This window comes from Dermochelys coriacea, chromosome 2 (genome assembly GCF_009764565.3).
Source record: "Dermochelys coriacea isolate rDerCor1 chromosome 2, rDerCor1.pri.v4, whole genome shotgun sequence".
Taxonomy (NCBI): domain Eukaryota; kingdom Metazoa; phylum Chordata; order Testudines; family Dermochelyidae; genus Dermochelys; species Dermochelys coriacea.
The window spans coordinates 208,223,811-208,248,817 of NC_050069.1; the positions used below are offsets into that span (position 1 = coordinate 208,223,811).

Consider the following 25,007-nt stretch of genomic DNA (forward strand, 5'->3'; position numbering starts at 1 on the left):
CGCCATAGAGCTGGGCCCCACTTGAACTACGCCCTGAGACCCCACCAGCCTGCTGGCTCTCCCCATCACACACACCCACCACTAGCTCCTCTCGGCCAGTCAATGGCTCCTTTCCATCCTTGGACCCACCCGCCAACTTCTCTCTGCCACCTGGCCACCTCCAGCTCCGGGCAGTCTCTGTTCCCCAGAACTGAGCCACTTGGGACTGGTGCAGAAGCCTGGTCAGTCTCAGACAGTTTTGGGCGGAGACAGTGTGGGGGTCTTGGCTGTGCCCTTCCAGGTAAGTGGGTCCTGAGGGTGCCCAGCCAGGGCAGGCCCTGGCCTGGCTGATCGCACCACTGCAGAGGCCGGAGCGATTCCCTGCCCCGGGACCAGCCCTGGCTGCGCTGCCGGCTCAGCCCAGCAGACACAGTTGCCTCCCAGCGGGGCTGGTGAGTGCGGCCAGGAGGCAGGGTGTGGGTGAGTGGGTCTATGGGGGGGGGCTGGGCTGTAAGGGAGCGGGGAAGATCTGTATGTGTTGGGGCACTAAGGAGTGGGGGTTCTGTGTGGGGTGCTGGGAAGTTGTGGTGTAGCTGTGGGCAGGGAGGCACTAGGCAGGAGTGGTGTTGTGCAGGATGCTGGGCATTTGTGGCAGGGTCAAGGGGGATGGCGGGGACTCTGGCCTTAGGTGGTCTGGGGGTGTTCCAGTGTTGGGCAGGGCGGCTGTGTGGCATGGCATGGGCCTGCCCCTGAGGGGAAGGGGCATGCTGGCAGCACAGGGCCAGGCAGACCATAGTGCATCTAGCAACTGCTGGTTTGTAAAGAGTGCCCTTGCACTGGGCTGGGTGGAGTGGGGCTGCCCCTGCCATGCTCCTTATTCTTTCTTTCTCCTTTGCCCTCTTGATTCTTAATACTCTTTCCGTTGTAGAGGGGAAGGAAAAAGGAAACTTTACCAAATCTCTGCTCTGTGTGTTGTTTTTTTCTCTCCCACCATTGCCGCCCTGCTTCTGTTCTAAGACTTCCCAGGCTGCAGCGTGAAATTGACAAGTATCTGGTTAGTTCCCACTTCCATAGATTTTGAGCACTAGTCAAACTGACCGGCTTCTTGTTTGATGGATCTGCTGTTCATAATGCAGCTGAGCAGCTGAAACAGGAGTGGGTTCTCAGTTCTGCACTGCTTAGTGGGGGTAAGGGAAGAGGAGAGAGACTGCTCCTCACACCATAACCCAGAAGAAGTATGGTGTTGAGTACCTGCCTCTGTTGTTACTTGTAGTTTTCCACGCAGTAGGCTGTTCAGTGCCCTATGTGAAATAACTTTTTCACTTTAGTTCTCTGCAGGCTAATCTCTGTATCCCCAAATTACCATCATACAGTTGGCACTAACTTGACAGTCTCAGCAGAGATAAGGATGAAATTGCTCTGGAGCCTGAACTCCTCTATTCCACTGAAGGCAGGCAGTCCAGATCAAGTTCCAGCTATGGTCAGGAAAGTGTGGAGAAATCCCTGTGGGTGCTTTTCTTGGACTGTAGATAAAGGTCTTCATTGTCCATGGCTATTGATCTGATACTTCTTATAGGAGTACTTGTGGCACCTTAGAGACTAACAAATTTATTAGAGCATAAGCTTTCGTGAGCTACAAGTGAGCTGTAGCTCACGAAAGCTTATGCTCTAATAAATTTGTTAGTCTCTAAGGTGCCACAAGTACTCCTTTTCTTTTTGCGAATACAGACTAACACGGCTGCTACTCTGAAACCTGTTCTTATAGAGGCTATATTATAACCCCCTTAAAATTTCCCTTCCTCTCCCAAAAAAAGAAAAAGAAAAGAAAAGAAAAACAAAACAAACTTGAACTAATACCTTGCATAAAATTGGAATTCAGATAATGTTTTGAAGCTCTTGTGCTTAAAAATGAAGCAACAATAGTTAATGTGTTTGACAGATTAGGTTTTTCCCTTCCCCCACGTTTGTTGTTGCAGTGTTTGGTCTAGTGTCTAAGAAGCCTTCATGGAGGAGGTAAAGCTGGAAGTGTTGCACGCTGATGCCTCCCAATGACCAATTTAAAGCAGCACACCCAGGCTGTTTCTGAAGCCTCCTCCCCCATCCGTGAAATGGATAATTGTTCAGTACAGCTGTGACTGACTTAAGATACATCAGCCCAATAGCTGTAGATCTTTAGCCAGAAAGCATTTGCGTATCTTCAGCAAGTAATAACCAGTTATTATTTTGATCTAATAACTAGATCAGCCTCTTAACTGATGAACTAGTGAGTGTCCTGAATAAAATTCCCAATCACAGTTCTTGTGGTCACATACTTTCATGCATGTGGTACATAATTCTTTTGTTTTTAATATGTTAGTCATAAATTCCACAGGAGTGGAAATAATAATGGTGGAGGCAGGGGTTCTCAAACTTTTTTCTTTCTGAGCCCCTCATGCTATAAAAACTCCAGGGCCCACCTGTGCCACAACAACTGTTTTTCTGCATATAAAAGGCAGTGCCAGCGTTATGGGGTAGCAAGCAGGGCAGTTGCCTGGGGCCCCATGCCACAGGGTGCCCCGCAAAGCTAAGTTTTAGAGGCTTTGGCTTCAGCCTCAGGGGGCAGGGCTCAGAGCCCAGGGCTTTGGCTTTCTGTCCTGGGCCCCAGTGAATCTAATGCTGGTCCTGCTTGGGACCCCCTGAAACCTGGTATAATGTAATAATCTTAAGGTGAAATAATTAGAAATAAAAAAGTAATAGTGTAATACTGAATGTCAAAGCACAATTTTGTATTAACTGGAATTTTAATACAATTTGCTGCATTGTTTGTAACTTAACCATATATTTTCTTTTTACTATTTGAAAAGTTTTGGATTTCTCAGGGGAGTAGATTCCTCTCTTTGGTACATTTCTTTTGTAGTCTTTAGTAACTTGTTTGCTCTTGTTCTCGCTAACATTTTTCTTGCCTTGTCACAAATATGTTTTGTTAACAAAACCAGTACCCAAAAAGAATAGGCATAGGTAGAATCCTGTTTTAAGTGACCACCCAAGGGCCCAGCAGCCATTGGTTACCTAGCAGAGATAGTGTTTAGCTCAAGGTCAGACAAATTGGTTTCCAGATGGGATATTTCACAGCGATTTCTTTAAAAAAAAAAAAAAAAAAAAAAAAAAAAAAAAAAAAAAAAAAAAAAAAAAAAAAAGAAGTAGACTTCTGATGGTGATCCTTAGTTCCTAACAAAGTTATGTATAAAATTTTGATTAAAAATTGCTTCCATGTAAATTTGCCACCTACCTACAGTGACTTTATTATGACTAATAAGTAATGGGAAAACTACATTTTGATGCTCAAATGTATTAACCCTCCCCTCACAGGAATAGCTGCTGTACTTGTGGAAAAACTGGATATTTGTATACATGAATGGTCAGGCATGTCTAAAGCTGTATTTCTGCTCTTTATAGTATTTTAGAATTTAAAAAGTTGATTCCACATTTGTGAAGATTTGAAACTAATTTGTTAAATAAGTTCTTCATGTCTAGGTTTCCAGTTTAATCCAGAATATTAGAATCTCACACTTCTAGCTGTGAGCTAACAATTGTGGCGGGTGGGAAGTTCAAATATAACTGAACACATTGGTCATTTTACAGAAAATAACAATACTCCTAAAAGAGAAGCAGCTTGGGCAGTTTGTGAGCAGTGTGTTTGTCTTGTCTGTCCAGCATCACCAAGTACTGTCTATTTGTTTTAACAGTGCTTTCCTAATGTAGCACAAATTATACATTATCTGTCAATAACAAGACATTGCTTTCTATCATCCCTTCATCTGGTTCCTTTCTTTCTAAACAGCATGACATGTGGGTGCATGCTTTGTAGACTGTTGCAGTAGATTTTTGTTAGGCTTTTGGAGGTGATGATGGCTAAAACCTAAATTCTGCATTTAATTACAGTTAATAATTGTATCTAAGGTATTTAATGACCTTTGCTTCTATACAAGCATTTGAAAACACTCTGATTTTACTAAACAGCTCATTTTAAACTGTGTGTTTTAAGATGCAAACTAACATCTTCTAGATTAATGTAATGTGTTAAATTTTTATCTTATCTGGAAAGTAGATACAGATTTTTTTTTCCCGCTTGGAGACTTGAGGGGCTGGTTCACAGCTATAATTTTCCTGTCACTGCATTGCCATAGCAATGCAGCCAACTGCTTTGTCATTATACTTGTGACTGTTTAGCCAAAAATTATCTGGAATAGTAGTTAATAGAATTCTGCTCTTCAAGTAGTTCCTTGGCACTGCCAGTGTAAAATCAGCCAACTCTTATTAATATGGATAGAGTAGTGTTTAGCTTGAAAAACAGTGGTTTATAATACTTTTCTTTTCTTTCAGGGAATCAGTTTCCTCCTGTTGCTGCTCAAGACCTTCAATTTGTTCTAAAGGCTGGATACCTTGAAAAACGCAGAAAAGGTAAAGTAAGCTGGCTTTATGAAAAATGTTCATATTAATGTTACCACACAGCCCTTTCTATGCAACACATTTATTCTTAAGGTAAAAGATCACAGAGAACGCTAACAAACAACAGAAGAACCTAGACGCATGCTAAAAAGTTTACCAGAAGTCACCTCAACTCCAATCTGAGACTCTGATAGATGTCAGTCTTCAAAACCAACAAAGAGGTTTTCCCATGGTTACATAACTGTCTCAGATTCAGAAGTAGAACAACCATAAAGCATTCAGCCTTTCCTTTATACAGGTTGGACCATTGATCGTGGCTCCATGTGTAATCAGCAGACAAAGGTCCACTCTTCAGGGCATAACTTAAAAAAGTTGGGTTTTTGCATAACCAGAAGTGAAGAATTTGGACTCGCCTCCTCCTGGATATTACCCAGGAACGCCACTTAACACTTTTTGTGCCAAAAGTCCATTCTTGTCTGACACATTGTTCAATATAGTCCTTTGAGTCCCCAGGTTTCACATCTGTCACATCTTCCCCTTTCAGAGGGTAGATACAATCCCAGCCCATGATAACACAAACCATTCATTGAATACAATGGATCCCAAATATATTAATAATTAATTCAGTAAGGACTCCCAAGGATATGGCAGGAAATTAACATATCTGTCACAACACCATTAGCTAAAAGAGGAGATTTCAAATAGTTTGTATTGTGATGTACAAAAAAATAATCATGGTTCGTTGACAAGAGGAGCCTTGTGATGGGTCAATGAGTTTCTAGTGTGACACATAATTCAGAGACTTGTGGGTATTTTTGAAGAATGTATGTAACAATGTATATGTTGACTTCATGTTTCGGGAAGCATCAAGATTTATTGTCCTTCAAGAAAGCAAATATTGAGCTTAGCTTTGGTTCAGTCAATATTTACCTTGATTGAATAAATCCTTTTGTTTTCATCTTAACACCTGTTTAATGCTGCGTTACAACTGTAGAAAGTATTTATAAAGTTGTTCATAGTTCCTGTATATTTAATACCACACAAGACTATCATGTCTGTACTGTTTACCATCTTCAAGTACTTTTTTGTTCTCTTCTCCTTTTTACTCCAAGTTTTCCCTCTGCACTACATACAGCTACCTCTTTTCCTTTTCTCCCCTTTTGAAGAAAATACACATTGTATATATATTTGTGTTAAATATATGTAGTAAAAGCAATCTAACATAAATTGTTTATTAATTGCAGACCACAGTTTTCTTGGCTTTGAATGGCAGAAGCGTTGGTGTGCTCTGAGTAGAACAGTCTTCTATTATTATGGAAGCGATAAAGGTATGAGTAACTACATTTTAATAGTTTATCATTCTCTTTCTTTTAATATGTGGAAAAATAAGAAAGCTTTAGGAGAGAAGGAGGCCAAGAAGCTAAGTCCATCTTGAGATAGCAAATTAATCTTTTACTAGAATAGTTAGCTTTTTCACAGTGCTTTGCATATTGAAAGCATTGTACAAATATTAACCCTCTCAACACTTCTAAGCAGTGTGTTCATTTTTTCTCAGATGGGAAAACTGAAGCAGAAAGGTTAAATTACTTGTGAGGCTACACTGTGAGCCAGTAACAGAGTCAGGATTAGATCTGTTAGTTGTCTGGCTCGTACACCCATTCTCAGTTCATTAGATCACAATTCCTTTTAGTCCAAATGATTGTCCAATTTATTTAAAAAAAATTGTTTTCTCTACAGTGTGGTTCTACTCTTAAAAAATGATTCTCTGACAACTGCATTTTGGGGTTCCATGTTTCTGTCTCAAGTATTCCATCTCAACCTTGTTGAGTACACAAGTAACACTTCTTATCTAAAAGCCAACCCTGCACACTCAAACTGGAGTCTTAAAGTCAAACTGGTTTCTTCTGTGAAGATACATAAAAAGGAAAGATTTAAGCTTGACTTTAAGACCCAATTTTGAATTCGTAAGGTTGGCAGTTTAGTAAACATCTTTTTACTTGAACAAAATTGATATGGAAGCTTATGACAGTAAATATAGAATTCCACGATAACAATTATTCAGAGCACAGCTATATCTTAAATTTCTTTCCAGATATTAACAACTTGCTGTATGAAAGTTTCACTTAAATTCCTTTGAGTGCCCAATGTTGTCTTAGCTTAAGGTTTTGTGCCTCCTTCCTCATTCTTATTTGGCATGAGTACAAATAAGAACACAAGAACAGCCATACTGGGTTAGACCAGTGGTCCTTCTAGACCAGTATTCTGTCTTCCGACAGTGGCTAGTGCCAGATGCCTCAGAGAGAATGAACAGAATAGGGCAATTTATCTAGTGATCCATCCCCTGCTCACCCAGTTTAGTGAGATCCCTTTGTAACTCCTCACAGTCAGCTTTGGATTCAACTATCTTGAGTAATGTTGCATCATCTGCAAACTTTGCCACCTCACTGTTTACCCCCTTTTCCAGATAACGTATGAATATGTTCAACAGCACTAGTACCAATACAAGTCGTTGGGGTCCACGCTATTTACCTCTCTCTGCTGTGAAAATGGACCGTTTATTCCTACTCTCTTTGTTTCCTGTCTTTTTAACCAGTTACTGATCCATGGGAGGACCTTCCCCCTTATCCCAGGACTCCTTACTTTTCTTAAGACCTTTTGGTAAAGAACCTTGTCAAAGGCTTTTTAAAAGTCGAAGTACATTGTATCAAGTGGGTCACCCTTGTCTGCATGTTTGTTGACGCCCTGAAAGAATTCTAAGAGATAGGTGAGATGCGATTTCCCTTCACAAAAGTCGTGTTGACTCTTCACCAACATGTATGATAATTCTAGGGGTTTTTCTGTAGTTCCAACCAGATTGCCTGGTTCCAAAGTTAGGCTTATTGGCCTGTAATTGCCAGGATGACTGCTGAAGTCTTTTAAAAAAATCAGCATACATTAGCTATCTGCCAGTCATTTGGTACAGAGGCTGATTTAAGCAATAGGTTACATATCACAGTTAGTATTTCTGCATTTCATATTTGAGTTCCTTCAGAACTCTTGGATGAATACCATCTTGTCCTGGTGACTTATTACAGTTTAATTCATCAATTTGTTCCAAAACTGCCAATATTTGATACCTCAATCTGGGATAGTTCTTCAGATTTGTCACCTAAAAAGAATAGCTTAGGTGTGGGAATCTCCTGTGCCTTCTCCACAATGGCCTTGTCTTTCATGAGTGCTCCTTTAGCACCTCTATCCAGTTGCCCAACTGATTGTTTAGCAGGCTTCCTGCTTCTCCTATAGTCTTTCTTCTTCCCCTATTTTTGCTGTTTGTTTTTGTCTTTTTCAAGTTACCCTTCAATTTTTTGGGGGCCTGCCTAATTAAACTTTTACACTTGATTTGCCAGAGTTTATGTTCCTTTCTATTTTCCTGAGTGGGATTTGACTTCCAGTTTTTAAAGAATGTCTTTTTTGTCTCTGTTTTTTTTTTACTCTATTTAGCCTTGGTGACATTTTTTAGTCCTCATACTGGTTTTTGTTTTTTGTTTTTTAATTTGGGGGTATTTTATATAGTTTGAGTCTCTATTATGGTATTTTTAAAAAGTTCCCATGTTGTATTGCAGGCATTTCACTCTGGTGACTGTTGCTTTAATTTCCATTTAACTATCCTCCTCGTTTTTGTGTAGTTCTCCTTTTTGAAGTTGAATGCTACTGTGGTGGGTTTCTTTAGCATTTTCCGTTTACGAGGATGTTAAATTTAATTCCATTATGGTTGCTATTACTGAATGGTTCAGCTATATTCATCTTTTGGACCAGATCCTGTGCTCCACTTAGGACTAAATCAAGAATTGCCTTTCCCCAAGAAGCAGTCATTAATGGGATCTAGAAATTTTATCTCTGTATCCTGTTCTGAGGTGACATGTTCCCAGGCAACATGGGGATAGTTGAGATCCCCATTATTACTGGATTTTCTGTTTTTTGTAGCCTCTCTTTTCAAGAGTATATTCCTGCTGTTATATTCCTATTATTCAAGCATGGACTTACCCATAGAGATTCTGTGGTACTGTTGGAATAGTCTGGTAGCGTTGGACTTATTTCAAGTGTTGCATTCCTCCACTGTGCTGATCCACCTAATCTGATCTCTTCTTTTTTTAAAAAAAATACAGACCTAGGGGGTCTTGTCTTAACTCAGGATAAGACAAGCCCACAGGATTTATGTGTGCAATTTTCCACTTGCTACAGTTTCCTCTTTTTATTCTGACTATGATGCTTTCCCCATTTCCAGAGATTTTAAAGGTATCTGTTAAATGTTCCCTTATTTCCTTTTCTGTTTCCATTGGAATTCTGAGAGAGAGTCTCTGTTTCTGAAGTTGGATCATTCTTAAAACATTTTTGAATGTCCTGAGGTGATCCTGGCTTGTTTCTTTTAATATTTTCTTCCCCTAGAAAATTATCTTGGGGGTTTTTGTATCAGTTCTCCCTAGCTTCGTTTTGTGAGTTGAATATATAATCTGATGCATTAGTAACAGCAACCTTTTTCGTCAATACATTTTTTGCAGCCTCTAAGACTATTGTCAGGTTTCAGAGTAGCAGCCGTGTTCATCTGTATTCGCAAAAAGAAAAGGAGGACTTGTGGCACTTTAGAGACTAACAAATTTATTTGAGCATAAGCTTTCGTGAGCTACAGTTAACTTCATCGGATGCATTTGGTGGAAAATACATTGGGGAGATTTATATACACACACAGAGAACATGAAACAATGGGTTTTATTATACACACTGTAAGGAGAGTGATCACTTAAGATGAGCTATTACCAGCAGCGGGGGGGGGGGAGGAAAACCTTTTATGGTGACAAGCAAGGTAGGCCATTTCCAGCAGTTAACAAGAACATCTGAGGAACAGTGGGGGGTGGGGTGGGGGGGAGAAATAACATGGGGAAATAGTTTTACTTTGTGTAATGACTCATCCATTCCCAGTCTCTATTCAAGCCTAAGTTAATTGTATCCAGTTTGCAAATTAATTCCAATTCAGCAGTCTCTCGTTGGAGTCTGTTTTTGAAGTTTTTTTGTTGAAGGATAGCCACCCTCAGGTCTGTAATCAAGTGACCGGAGAGATTGAAGTGTTCTCCAACTGGTTTTTGAATGTTATAATTCTTGACGTCTGATTTGTGTCCATTTATTCTATATTCTCTATTCTATTATACACATACACATGCACAGGCTGAAATTGTGGAAAAGCAGCATCACTTGCCCCATAACCTCAGCCGTGCAGAACACAATGCCATCCACAGCCTCAGAAAAAACTCTGACATCATAATCAAAAAGGCTGACAAAGAAGGTGCTGTTGTCATCATGAATAGGTCGGAATATGAACAAGAGGCTACTAGGCAGCTCTCCAACACCACTTTCTACAAGCCATTACCCTCTGATCCCACTGAGAGTTACCAAGAGAAACTACAGCATTTGCTCAAGAAACTCCCTGAAAAAGCACAAGAACAAACCTGCACAGACACACCCCTAGAACCCCGACCTGGGGTATTCTATCTGCTACCCAAGATCCATAAACCTGGAAATCCTGGACGCCTCATCCTCTCAGGCATTGGTACCCTGACAGCAGGATTGTCTGGCTATGTAGACTCCCTCCTCATGCCCTACGTTACCAGCACTCCCAGCTATCTTTGAGACACCACTGACTTCCTGAGGAAACTACAATCCATTGGTGATCTTCCTAAAAACACCATCCTAGCCACTATGGATGTAGAAGCCCTCTACACCAACATTCCACACAAAGATGGACTACAAGCCGTCAGGAACAGTATCCCCGATAATGTCACGGCTAACCTGGTGGCTGAACTTTGAGACTTTTTCCTCACCCATAACTATTTCACATTTGGGGACAATGTATACCTTCAAATCAGCGGCACTGCGATGGGTACCCGCATGGCCCCACAGTATGCCAACATTTTTATGGCTGACTTAGAACAACGCTTCCTCAGCTCTCGTCCCCTAATGCCCCTACTCTACTTGCGCTACATTGATGACATCTTCATCATCTTGACCCATGGAAAAGAAGCCCTTGCGGAATTCCACCAGGATTTCAACAATTTCCATCCCACCATCAACCTCAGCCTGGACCAGTCCACACAAGAGATCCACTTCCTGGACACTACGGTGCTAATACGTGATGGTCACATAAACACCACCCTATATTGGAAACCTACTGACCGCTATTCCTATCTGCATGCCTCTAGCTTTCATCCAGATCATACCACACGATCCATTGTCTACAGCCAAGCTCTATGATATAACCGCATTTGCTCCAACCCCTCAGACAAACACCTACAAGATCTCTATCATGCATTCTTACAACTACAATACCCACCTGCTGAAGTGAAGAAACAGATTGACAGAGCCAGAAGAGTACCCAGAAGTCACCTACTACAGGACAGGCCCAACAAAGAAAATAACAGAATGCCACTAACTATCACCTTCAGCCCCTACCTAAAAGCTCTCCAACGCATCATCAAGGATCTACAACCTATCCTGAAGGACGACCCATCACTCTCACAGATCTTGGGAGACAGACCAGTCCTTGCTTACAGACAGCCCCCCAACCTGAAGCAAATACTCACCAGCAACCACACAACAGAACCACTAACTCAGGAACCTATCCTTGCAACAAAGCCCGTTGCCAACTCTGTCCACATATCTATTCAGGGGACACCATCATAGGGCCTAATCACATCAGCCACACTATCAGAGGCTCGTTCACCTGCGCATCTACCAATGTGATGCATGCCATCATGTGCCAGCAGTGCCCCTCTGCCATGTACATTGGTCAAACTGGACAGTCTCTACGTAAAAGAATGAATGGACACAAATCAGACGTCAAGAATTATAACATTCAAAAACCAGTTGGAGAACACTTCAATCTCTCCGGTCACTCGATTACAGACCTGAGGGTGGCTATCCTTCAATAAAAAAACTTCAAAAACAGATTCCAACGAGAGACTGCTGAATTGGAATTAATTTGCAAACCGGATACAATTAATTTAGGCTTGAATAGAGACTGGGAATGGATGAGTCATTATACAAAGTAAAACTATTTCCCCATGTTATTTCTCCCCCCCTCCCCACCCCACTGTTCCTCAGATATTCTTGTTAACTGCTGGAAATAGCCTACCTTGCTTGTCACCATGAAAGGTTTTCCTCCTTTCCCGCCCCCCGCTGCTGGTGATGGCTCATCTTAAGTGATCACTCTCCTTACAGCGTGTATGATAAAACCCATTGTTTCATGTTCTCTGTGTGTGTATATAAATCTCCCCACTGTATTTTCCACCAAATGCATCCGATGAAGTGAGCTGTAGCTCAGGAAAGCTTATGCTCAAATAAATTTGTTAGTCTCTAAGGTGCCACAAGTACTCCTTTTCTTTTTAAGACTATTGTATGAGGTTTTTAATTTCCTTGCAGAGCCTCCAGTCTGCTGCTGCCATTGCATTTGTTTCTCAACACAGACTAAAATATAGGCTTCTTACCAATGTTAGCCACGAGGTCGGTCAAGTTTGCAGTTATATTAGCAGCCTTAGCTGTGGCAGGAAACAAACCATATAAAATAAAGGAATACAACTGAATGCAATCTAAACCCCCTACCTAAGATATGTCTGTTTCTCCTTCCTTCATTGTGACTACCCATAAAGGCTAGATCATGTATGATCGTGTAGATCAAATACGTTTTTAATCCATTAATTTTAAATACTTCTGAATACTGAGAAGTGTGTCAAGTTAGCTCTGCAGATCCACCAACCTTGTCTTCAAGATGTTCTTAACCACTACTGTAAATTCATGTCTTCTGTTCAAAACAATAAGCACCAACTCTGGTGTTTGGAGGATATCCTCTAGATATAGTTTTATATTTAGGTCACAGATAACACTGTCTAAGTATTCCATTGAAAGCTACTGCAAACAAAAGCAGACAGGCCAGGAAGAGAGACCACAATTTTGTAATGATCAGTCAACAAGCCCACATTCTCCCTACTTATCAGCTGGATGCACGTGAGTTTGAGATTGGTTTGCCAAGAATACACATGAGAATACATGCTCACTTACAACTTGGTCAAAGATTTCTTTTTTCTTAAAAGCTCATGGGCATATAGTTTTGCCTTTAACTACGTTTGCTGTTCCTGTTGATTTTAATGTGGAGGGGAGGGGGTTGCATGCACAATCAAGCGCACAATTTAGCTCCAGATGTACACATTTGTATAACACCTAGTACCTGACTGGGACCTTTAGATCCTACTGAAATATACTTAAATAGTAAAAATTAAACTTTTGAAGTCCAAAGAAACATGAAAGGGAAGAAAATATTAATCAAGCAGAATGTAAAACAATGGCTTAGATTCTCTGGTCCAGCTGAGCTACGTTCTGTGCAGCACCAGAGGTAAGAGAAGGTGGCATTATGGCACAATTCCTCTTCCCTTATCAGCACCCAGTGCAACTTAGAGCAGTCGTAAACTTGTTCTAAGTTTGTGCCCAGCTTCTTTGGCCCCGAGGAGCCATTCCAGCAGTCGGGTCATCAAGGTCATCATGCTGCCTTTAAAGGGCCCATCGTGGGCCAACCATCTGGCCCAGTAACTTCCTACTTCAACCTATAAAATGTAAACTGGAATCCTAAATAGTATGTCCTCAAAATTTGTGTCCACTGGAATTTCACTCAGTTTTCTTGAAGATTAAATTTAAGGCAATATAAATGCAGCTCGGTTTAATCTGGCCCAGATTTTCAAAAGTACTCAGCAGTTCCCATTTTTCTCAATGAGCTGTCTTGAAAATCTGGCCATAAAGATACCATAGCTCCAGTTTCCCTCAAATGATTATTTAGTCAGTGTACTATATATATATACAGCAGATATATTTTTAAAGTGCCACAGACATGATTTGATAACTAAGTTTTCTATTGGCATTTTCATGATACTGTTAATTTGGGTTGGGATAGTGTTTTGGTTTTTTTAGGGGCAGGGCATGTTACATTTTTTAAAAGACACTTTGTAACGAGGCAGTAAAATTTTTGCTCTTGCTTTGGCACCTTTTGTAATTAAAAAAATGGCTGCATATTTTTTTGATCTTATAAAAGAAATGCATTCTTGCTCATACGTCTTGAAAGGACTCTTCCAAAATTTGAAGTTTTAAACCATTTGGGATGTTCTAGCACTTTAATATTTCGCAAGCATGTTTACCGTATATATGAGACCTACTTTAATACGAAACAATGCAGAACATTGGAAAGAGTCTCAAAGATCTGGGAGAACCTTAATCTCAAAACTAAGGAAGAGCTAAATATATTCTAAGAGTATGGCTTTTTAGGGTGACCAGATAGCAAGGTACAATTGGGACTGGGTGTGGCGGGTAATAGGTGCCTATATAAGACAAAGCCCTGACTATCGGGACTGTCCCTATAAAATCAGACATCTGGTCACCCTAGGGCTTGTCTACACAGTGGTGCACTACAGGGATGTGATTTCTAAAAAGCACTAATATGGTCTGTGTAGATCCTTCTGGTGCACTGGGTTAAAGCACAGTAGAGAACATTTTGTGTACACCAGCAGGATGTACATGGACAAATTAACACACAAAACACTAGTTCACTTTAGAAATTACACTCCCCTAGTGCACATTACTCCATTGTGTGGACAAGCCCTACATTATAGAAACAGTTAATACTGTTTACCAGATCAAAATCCATTTTATGACTGTCAGACATAGCTGACATTTTCAATATTAGTGTGCTTGCCAAAATACCCATTGACCTAACAGATTATAGAAGTATCGTCATAATAGCTTAGAACTGCTCCAGTCTCTGGGGTAAATAAAATGCTTACCTAGATACAAGTAAATACTGCATGCATCTGTTGTTCATAGCCTTACAACCTCACAAATAAAAATACTGTACATACTTTATCATTATCTGAAATCCCACTGTGTCTTTGTCTCCTCCTGCCTTTCTATATCAACTCCCTTCTCCACAGACCTAGCTCTCTCCACAGTTCAGGATTTGTGGAATGCTGCACCCTTCCTTTTCACATGTGCTAAGAAGTATGGCCACCCCTCCTTCATCTTCAAATTGGTAGCCCAATCATTTCAAGATCTAGTTCAAGGTGCACCCTCCTTTATTTCAAAATTCTTCATGGATGCAGTTGCCCAATGCTAACTCAAAACCTTGTCTTTCTCGGCTTCCCTCAGGATTCCCTCTGCCCATTGAGCACTCACGTCATCTCCATCCCATCACAATAATTCACCACTTTTGGTATGAGAGCCTAGAATGCTTTTCTCCACTTGACAGACTCTCAAATCTCAGTCAAAAACATCTCTATCTTTTCCTACCTGTACCTCCCAAATAAGAAGTTTATCTCATACTTTACTATTGATCTTTGTAAAATATTTTTGATATAGTTTATGTCAAAGCTGCTATACAAAATAAACACATGGGGCCTGATTTTCATTGCTTTATACTAGTTTTATACTAGTGTACCTCTGTGGAGCAAAAATTCTCCACAGGGGCCCAGAGTTTTCTCTTTCTTTAGACATGCATCTGAGAGAGGAGATAGGAGCAATATAAAGCTGCATTCTGAAATGGACGTTCAGAGAATCATGTTAGTGGGATGATACTGGAACAACGTTGGCTTAATGCTGTTCATGTCCCTCTGGAGTAGCATTATCAATATTACACTGTTGCCGTGGTATGGCCTACTGTAACAACCCAGGAGTTTCCTATTATCAGATTGCAAGTCTATTGTCAGGAGAATGAGAGGCCATGAGAATGCTACCCCTTCACTGAAAATTGTATTTTGTTCATAGTTCTTTTCTCCTGGCCACTCCATCACTTTTACACTGTGACCTTGCAAAATCTCTCGTTTGAGTTGGAGATGCAGGAATCAGAAAATGAAATCGTCCTAGTTCTCGTGGAATTTAGTTGAAAAATGCAGAATTACTCCCAGGAGGCAGAAGAATCCATGCATGCCTAAAATATGCCGACACTAAGAAAAAGTAGGAAACTAACTTCCAAATTCAAGTAAAAATCTTTAAGTCTGAGCTATTTTAGTTAAAGTGGTAACAATCGTTTAACTTTTCACCACAGTAGAGCTCAAAGTATCAAGAAATATATTTCTCTTGTAAACTGATCACTGCATGAACTCCTCTGTAAAAACACAAGAAAGGAATTTGCTCAGTTTGGGCCTGATCCTGCAAAGACTCATGCACATACTTAATTTACAAACTGTGGGAGTGACCCAAAGCCCGTTGAAGTCAATGAGTATCTTTTCATTGACTTCACTGGGCTTTGAATGGGGGCCTGGGAGCAGTCATATTGTCTTGAATGCAACTGCTCACAGCGTGTAGAGTTAAGCGTGTGCGAAAGTCTTTATAGGATGAGGGCCTTCGTTGGGAGTCCTTTATTGCAGTGGTTCTCAAAGCCGGGCCGCTGCTTGTGCAGGGAAAGCCCCTGATGGGCCGGGCTGGTTTGCTTACCTGCCGTGTCCGCAGATTCGGCCAATCGCAGCTCCCACTGGCCGCGGTTTGCCGCTCCAGGCCAATGGGGGCTGCAGGAAGGGTAGCCAGTACGTCCCTCGGCCTGTGCCGCTTCCCGCAGCCCCCATTGGCCTGGAGCAGCGAACCGCGGCCAGTGGGAGCCGCAATCAGCCGAACCTGCGGACGCAGCAGGTAAACAAACTGGCCCGTCCCGCCAGGGGCTTTCCGTGAACAAGCAGTGGACCGGCTTTGAGAACCACTGCTATTGCACATGTGACCAGGAAGGGAAAACTGCAATACTGTAGGTAGCCTATTTTGTAAAGTTGATTGGAAGAATTTAATAGTAAGGGAATATATTTTCGTGCTGGTGCACACAAGTAATTATCATTAGCACTGGAGTTGTGTGTTTTGAGAGCTAAACCAATGATAATATAAACAATAAAACAATCCAAGACAATATGAACAGCATATGCTGTGCTCGCATATATTGCAGACTGTATTGCATTCTTTGTAGTCTAATTGTTTTTTTTTTTTTGAAGGAACTTCTACAGGTATAGAGATCATTCTAGAATAAATGAAAAACTGTATTACCATATAAAGTGGTCATCAGTACGAGAGAGAATTTCTCACAAATATTCTAAGATACTAAATTTGAATAACTTACCTCATTTTTATCTTGACAAAATAGTTTTACCTTTTGAACCTGGTATTTGTTTATTCCATCTGCGTGCTACTGTCTTTCTGGGTTTTGATAAACTTCCAGCATGGAGAGTGAGAAATTAATATAGTCTACTTCATCGGCTCCCTGAGGTCATCAGTGAATGAACAATAAAATTGCTAGACTGAAATGAATTTCATTGAAAAGGGACTTGGTTAGCCTGTTGCAAATTATTATTTCTAGTGTGCCTCAGTATGATAATATATAATTCCATGAATTTTGCACATGTGGTGAGGATGAAGGAGTGAACAGACATAAAATATTAATATTATATTGGAGTAGTTAATGTAGACATAGTAAAAGTTACTGGAGGAAGTGAATAGGAAAAGGAGGCAGAGAACTCAATTTTATGCTCTTAATTCATTTGTGCAAATTTGTTATTCAGTGTTTATTTGGCCTGGGGAAAACTCACTCTATTGTAGTGAGGCATCAAAAATAGATTTGGGACTGTGTGCATGTGGGGCTGCCAGCAGAGTAGTTGTACAGTGACTGACTATGCACCCCTGGCATGCCCTGGCATTGTCACCACACTGACTCTGCATAAATGGGTATATGGGCAAGTCAAGAAAGGAACCACAGGATTTGTATTTATGTGACAATGCAGTGCTGCATCCCTCTGCTTTGTCCTCAGGATGGCAAGGGGGATAGGCCTTCACCATCACGCAACTCCCTTTGCACCTCGCCCCCCAAAGTCCGGTACACAGGGCATGGTATCATTTCCTCCAAGTAAAATCCAGTTGCTTGGACTTTGTGCAGGTGAAATAAATTTCACTGGAGAATAGATGAACTTTTCTACAAGTTTTCTAGGTATGCAACAACTCTGTGAAAGTCCATAGTCTCTTAAGCCATTCCTACACTTATCAGGAAACTTATCCCTTGCTGACAACAAGTGCCAGCAATGGATATATTGATGTTTCTGAAGTGGTGCTGAAAATTATTTGTCCTTGGCCACACTTGCAGCTACGCTATGTTCAGCACTGGTTTAAGTACACCCATTGCTAATACTCATAAGCAATGAATATTTTTCTAATGTAGAAAAGGCCTTAGTGCTACTTTTGTTATTTAGCTCTCGTGCACAATAACATAATAGGAGTTGGCGAAGTATCGCTGATAAAGATTTACAGTGCAGACTTCAGCAGTCTTTACCTTGAGTATAGCAATATGGCATATGGAGATTATGGATCTCAACATTATTATTGTTATTTATTCATGTTTTGTTTGTACTGGATACTTTCCACATATAAAGACGGTGCAGGCCCTACCTTGAAGAATGTACAGTCTCTTAAAAAAAAAAAAAGAGGTATCTTGATCCAAACATTTTGTGTATTTAAACCCTGCCTTTTTTTTAAGCCATGTCTCACCTTCAGAATAGTTGTTTGTAAGTCATTCCCTTATAAACAAGAATCTTGAGAATCCATAAAATTGTGATCTGGAATTGTCTGTGATATAAACACATGGCCCAAAGTGTTGAACTGTGATCAAATTCTTGGCTTCTTCTTGGCTAGTAATTCAACAGTTGTAGAGTTAGATGGAGAATTCTCTTGGAACACACTGCAGGTATTAAATGAGCTTCTAAATTGATTCAAGAGTTTGCACAAAGAAGGTGTATCTGGAAGAGGATTCGGTAGGAAGGGAGGCTTTTACAGTTGCTTAAAAGTTAATTTGAAGTCTACTGTTTTGAGGGAAGAGGGTGTTAAGTTTAGCAAGGGACTCAGCAAGTTATAAGCTAGAAAAGTTTTCCCATTGAAACTGAAAGAGAAACTGATTTATGGTAAACTTGTCTTGCGAGTTCCAAGTTCCAGTTCTTGGCTTTCCCTAGATACAAATGTCATAGTATGCACTTCTTACTAAACAGGACCACCATATGCAAACATCTCCCTGTGGGATTCCTTAGGCATCCTACATAAAAAGTGTACTTTAGTTTATATCTTCTTTTAAAATAAAGCTTTATCTCCAAAAACATCACCTAATTATTTTGCTAAAAATCTCCCTGTTCATTGTAATATTCATGAAACACAAAACAAAATCTGAATAAATGTTAACCTGCTGGACTGCTTACATTCACGGTTGTAAATTAAGTTCTAACTTTGTTTTTATCTCCAATAGACAAACAACAGAAAGGTGAATTTGCTATAGATGGATACACCGTCAGAATGAATAATACCCTTCGGAAGGATGGAAAGAAAGATTGCTGTTTTGAAATCTCGGCTCCCGATAAACGCATTTATCAGGTTGGACTTCTTATGTCGTCTTGAAATTAAATTGATAAAACTGTTACGATTCCCGTTATGGAGACATTAACATTTCAGTAAAACAACTCTCCCTGACACATTAGTGAAAAAAAGGAACACTGACTTGCTTACACTGTACATTCATATAATAGGAAATACATTTAAAAAAATTCAGATTAAGTTCAAATACTATCTTTTTGAACAAGAACAAGCAAATCTATTACTTTTATCTATGGGTCATTTCAGTGTTAGCATTGTATCTATAATATCTATATATAATTTGTCTCCATGATTTTTTCGATGAATTATATAGAAAAAAAATGGAGTTATCAAAGAAGAAATATCTGAGTTAAATACATATTGTATTGCTTAGGGCTTTGGAAGGAACATCAAGGTAGAAGCACATCTCAGCTATGCAATTCAAAGATCTATCAGCTAGGCATCAATATGGAATGTAAGTTTAATAAGTTTTAAATATCTGAGATTGCAGCTGAAAGCCAGTTAATTAAGTTGTCAGGTAACGTGTTGGAATCTGACAAGAACATTTTTAAGAAAACTGTATCCAGCAGTCTAAAGAAATTCATGGGTGTCTTCTAATTGTCAAGGGCAAATTTTGTTCATCAGTTCTGGCTTTGACATTGATGAAGAGAAGCAGCTTTTTTCTGCACAGCTGCCAGCTGCTGATCAGAGTTTCAAATCCATCATCCTCTGCTTCAATTACGTAAATTTGTCAAAATTAACTGTACATTATAAGAAGCATCCTTGCAAGAAAAGTACCAGAAGACATGAAGAGAATTACTAATGGTTCCTTGAAGAAGTGACAAGAATGCTACATTTCCTTCCGTTACAAATGTGGTGTTGGTTGTATTTATATTACCATTATAACTATTATTAATATTATGCTTATTGTAGTTTACAGCAGCTACTCCCAAAGAAGCAGAGGAATGGCTACAGGAAATCAAATTTGTATTGCAAGGTAAGTCAATCAGTGAAACAATATTCTTTGTTTTTAATAATGTTTATTAATAATAGCTTTATCTACTAACAGATGTACTATATGTGCATAATACAATATAACCATTTTTAATCCAGGCGTCAGACAGCATGTGCTGTCTCTCAGCTACAGTGTATTTCTTGCATTACTTTTTTTATTTTCCAGGATTCTGTTTTTCCAAATATTTTATATATCTTAAAACTCTTTGTAGATAGGTCTATCCCTATACCTCTTGGAGAATCTGATGACCATAAAGCATTTTAAATGGAATGTAGAAGAGAAGCACAATTTAACTTAAACAACTTTCATTTTCTACAGCTGGTATTTTAAAGATCTTTTCTGAGACCTGAAAACCAAAGTAGTTAACATATTTTTCTTCTACAAGGACCCACAGAAGTAATTCCATTGTTAGTAGCATTTGTTCTTAAGATTCAGTAAAGTTCCTCTTAAAATAGTGTGCTGTATGCTGCACAAACATCCATTGAGGCTCTTTGTTTATTCTTGTAAATGCTAATTATCTAAACTGTTGTTAAACAGACTTGGGATCTAATATCATTCCTGAGGAGGAAGAATATGATGACGTTGGACAAGTTTCTTCTCCAGTCAGCACTGCACCAATAGATGATGACATTTATGAAGAACTCCCAGGTATTTCTGAGGTTTTATGTGACTAGAGAAATCTGATGCGTTTTGAGAGAAGCTCAGTTTCTGTTCTGGTAACTGTGAGGGAGTGACAGTGAGTGGCTAAAGTACTCAGATTAATGTAGAAGCCCTTGTGTTTTGAATTGTACTGTTCTACTATAGTAATGAAAAAAATATACTTCCTTAACCAAGTCAGAGCAAGGACACTTCCGTCTTGGTGAGTCAGGACATCAAAATCAGACAAATAGTAAAAATAGTCTTGTGGGAATTTTGGCTCATTAGCGTTGTCTCTGCTACATAATTTTTTAATTAAAAAATTGACTTGCCTTACAGCTTTTTCTGCCAACTTGCCTATCATTTTTTCTTTATTCATTTTATCATTTGTATTAACTAGAGGTTCTTCATGCACTCAATATGCCATCAGCTTCTGTCTAATATATGATCTAAATATCCTTTGCAACAGTGCAATGTGTTGGATTGGAGAGGTGTAGTGATGAACTGTAAATAAAGGCACTGAGAAGCTTGACTTTGTTTTTTCTTATCATCCAGCATGAATCTGATTATACAGTGATTTCTTACTCTGGTTTTTCAGACATGGTCAAACGTTTACTCCTTTTGATAATCAAACGTAAATCTCATAAAATTTTCTCTTGGCAATAGGCCTTGGAGTTTATTACAGACAGTAAAATAGCAGGAAGACGTGTGTTTTTATTCTTGTTTATGTTTTAGTAAGCTGTCTGAAAATGAGATATTCAATTGCTATGTGTAAAAATGACATTTTTAAACAAAAAATGACAGTACTCAGTCATTTGATATGCAATAATGCAAGATAGAATTCTGTTTCTTTTGCTGTTCAGAGAAAGCACTACTATCAACCAGTAACTTAGAGGAAAAAATAAATTGCATGGAACATAGACCTAACTTTCTATATTTGTTGCACATTGAATATTTTATCCATTAGAAAAAAATACAGTTGGGTGGCACTCTTTGGAAATTGTGCTCTTCTTATGAACTTAAGTGTTAACTGCATTTCAATGAACTATTAGAGTCGATAATTATGGAAGCTGTTAAGAATGTTTATTGTACACTTGTGAAAGTGTCGAAGGACTTCTGCATGTTTAGAAAGGATCTAGAGATGATCTGTTGAGATAGCTGAAAGGGCATAATCTTCCATATATGTGACCAGGAATTAAATGCAGAGTTCATCACATGGATAAATACACTCCAAATAAGCAGAGGATCTGTGTGTGCACTGAATGCCCTGAAAAATGAAGAACTGACCTTCAGTGGGTTTGAAGTCCAAAGTCACAAGGTCAAAAACATAAATCTATTTGGGCCTGGGCCTGCCATGTGGTGGGTGCCACTTGTGCTGTGCTTTGAGTATTCAGCACCTTGCAGGCGATGTTCCTACACGTTTGCTTATACCTTTTATAAATTTATTTTCCCCCTAAATATGTAACTACTAAAGTAAACCTCACTATAGGATAACTTCATTTCACATCTTCATGGGACCATTTCAGCCAATAAGCAGAGCTGCAGTAGTAATGGTCACAGCTTGAATGAATGAAACTGGAAAGTATGTTGAGAGCCGGGAGTTATGAAATGTATGTTCACATTAATAATAGTTTTGTATTCAGAATATTGCTAACCTGCATCCTGGTGGCCCTGGGAATACTCAAAAATATTTTAACTTTCATATCATTTTTACATAGGTTTTTCCAACAATTTTTGTCTCCTACAAAATTTTTGTCTCCTTGTGGTGGACAAGACTAGAAAGCAATAAAACTGAAAGGATGGGATGGTCTTTTTGTTAGTGGCCTGGAATTTAGGATATGTGTGTTCAATTTCCAACTCAACCATATACTTCCTCTCTGATCCTGGGCACTTGTACTTCAGTTTCTGGGGATCTCAATACTTCCCTTCGTCCATCTGGTCTTTTTAAATTGTAAGCTCTTCAGGGTAGGGACTTTTCTCTATGATGTTCTTCAATAGTACTCAGCACAATGGGACCATGATTTCTGTTGTGGCCTCTAGGAATTACCCAACTACAAGGAATAAATGACAAAATATGTCAGCAATAATTGCGGAATAAGTTTAATGACTCATAAATATTCGGTAGCATCAAAGTTGTATTGTGTTGTATGAGGCTTTTTCACGTCAGGTCCTCTGACCCTGTTTCAGCTAGACTGGGAATCATGAACAGGTAACCAGCTATCTATTTTTAATCCCTCGTGTCAGTCTTATCAATTATATTGTATTTGGCCATCAAAAGTTGTAAAGTCGCATGTTCAGTAGTCACTTTTACATTTGTTTATTGAATTTAATGTTATGTATCTCAATTTATTTCTATTGTAGGAACTGTACTTGGTCAGAAAGGGTGTTTCTTTATAGGAATTTAAAACTAAATGCTGTAACACTCCTGACTAATGCTACCTCTCACCCGTGAATACTTCAGATAAACAGTATGTATAGATGAATTGAACAATACATTTTCTGAATACCATGAGTACAGGAGTTATTCAGCCACCTAAATATTGCCTATTTGGTTGTTGTATAGTTATTCACTAAAACCAGAGCTAGGAGAACATAATTTGTCTCCTTTAGCTCTGCCTCATTTGCCATCTCTGGCTGTGTGTTCTGAGTTCCACCTAGCTATCTGGGCACTTCCCCTTCTGTGTTCTAGACTACATGAACATGCTCAGTGCAAGAAATGGGGAGTACAGATGAAATGTCTCCTGGAACTTGCGTGGATGGTCAGGCTAAAACACCATGACCATCACCACCACCTGTCCTAATCAGGGAGGGCAGAGAAGGATTCCCTAACTTTTCATCTGACCTAAACAGTAGAGAAGAATGCTTTCTACACTTCCAAAAGATACTCTAAGCAGGATGGTGTAGAAGAAATTATCCCAGACCCACTGGCCAAACCAGGAAGTGGGGCGAGAAAAGAACTACATCTTCCTTTAGGAGTTCCTCACAACATCCTCCTCCTCCACTCAGCATGCCCTGGCTTCTGCCTTTCCACCCACCCCCAGGGCCTTGCAAGTGTGGATATTTCACTAAGACTCACAGTTTATTGTGCCTTATTGCTTAATCAAGGAATGGCAATTTATATGCCAAAGTCACTAATGAATTCTGGTATTTCTGTGGCACTCAGGGGTTTTTGAAATGATGATTTAAACAGTTGGCGTGTAATTTTGACCAAAGCACATTGAACCCTTTCATAATACAATTCATTTATTTCAGTAGTGGACTTGAGTGAAGGCTGTATTTAAAGTTGCCTCCTTGTCTGAAGAGGATGATATGGGAATATTAGTATAGTTTTGAAACGTGGGAATTCAGCACTTGAGAAAACTGCAGCAGAAATCAGCTGAATAGTTCAAACCAGTAACCAGAATGGTAACAGTCTATTAGCCCATTGAAGATTTGGTTTTCAGGGGAATGCAATTTGTAATGTCTGCTGGCTGGTGGTGTGGGCTGGTTGGGAGGGATACAAAAGAGGAAAACTAATCTCTTGTTCTATTAACCCATTTTCTTCTTACTTTAATAGCATATACAAATTCATATTTACCACAAGGGCATCATTTTTCTGGCTCACTTTAGAAAGAGTATGTTTAATAGATACTGTGATATCCAGGTAGAGTCAAGATCATTGCCGCTGCCAAAAACATGCTAATTTACAAACCTTCCCTGCAGGGTTCTGCAGGAAAAGACAACTTTTGCTGCTTTCAGCAAGTTTCTAGTTTGCCTAGAGAGAACAATTAAAGGAAAACTCAGTTTAAAAAAAATAAACCCAAAAGTTGACACTGAAATTCTTTGCTGAAATTAAGTAATTAATAGCCTGATAAATTAATCAATTCTCTATAGTTTTGACATGACAAGTATGTATTGTAGCCTACAACTGAATATTTTAAACTTATTGCAAACCTGAAAAAAATAGTTTTAATAATGAATATTACATAGAGCAAACCTATTCATCCTAACATATCAGGATATCCAAGATCTTTGGATCAGTGGAATTCTAAATGATGGGGGAAGAGTTGGGTTATTTTAGGCAGGCCATATTTTCAGCTTCCCAGCCTGGAGAGCAGTGAAGGAAATGTTTACCTGTTCTAAAAGGGTTCTGCTAATCTAGCCCACCTTCTGGTATACAATCAAACTTTGATTAAACTGGAATTTTGTTATTAAGCTTTTTAAAAATGCTTTGTGTTTTCTTCTATGCTGCCTCCATGCATCGGACAACTCCCGATGAAGAGGCTGAAGAACTGCCCTAACAGGATAGCCAAGCTTTCCCCAACATCAGGAGAATCCATAGATGGCATAAAGCTGGTATAGCTGGCTCTACGCCACCCATTCCAAACTTCCCACACCAAGCATAGGGGCTCTTTGTGAGCAGTCAGGAAGTCGTGGAGTCAGGGCAGAGCTGGGGTCCACTGTTTCAGTAGTCCTCAGCTAACAGCGCAGCCCCACAGAGAACTATTCTAGCATGTATAACTAAGAGCATGTCTTTGTAAGACTG

The 25,007-nt window shown here is 39.5% G+C and overlaps 1 protein-coding gene across 1 annotated transcript in view; it reads left to right on the forward strand.

Annotated features, from left to right (window-relative positions):
• Nucleotides 1-25,007, forward strand: part of SKAP2 (src kinase associated phosphoprotein 2) — a 153,686-nt gene that overhangs the window by 96,473 nt on the left and 32,206 nt on the right. Inside the window, exons 5-9 of the mRNA XM_038392511.2 lie at nucleotides 4,342-4,419; nucleotides 5,652-5,735; nucleotides 18,728-18,852; nucleotides 19,765-19,828; nucleotides 20,384-20,494. Coding sequence (XP_038248439.1) covers nucleotides 4,342-4,419; nucleotides 5,652-5,735; nucleotides 18,728-18,852; nucleotides 19,765-19,828; nucleotides 20,384-20,494 — 462 coding nt within the window. The remainder of the gene's footprint in view (nucleotides 1-4,341; nucleotides 4,420-5,651; nucleotides 5,736-18,727; nucleotides 18,853-19,764; nucleotides 19,829-20,383; nucleotides 20,495-25,007) is intronic.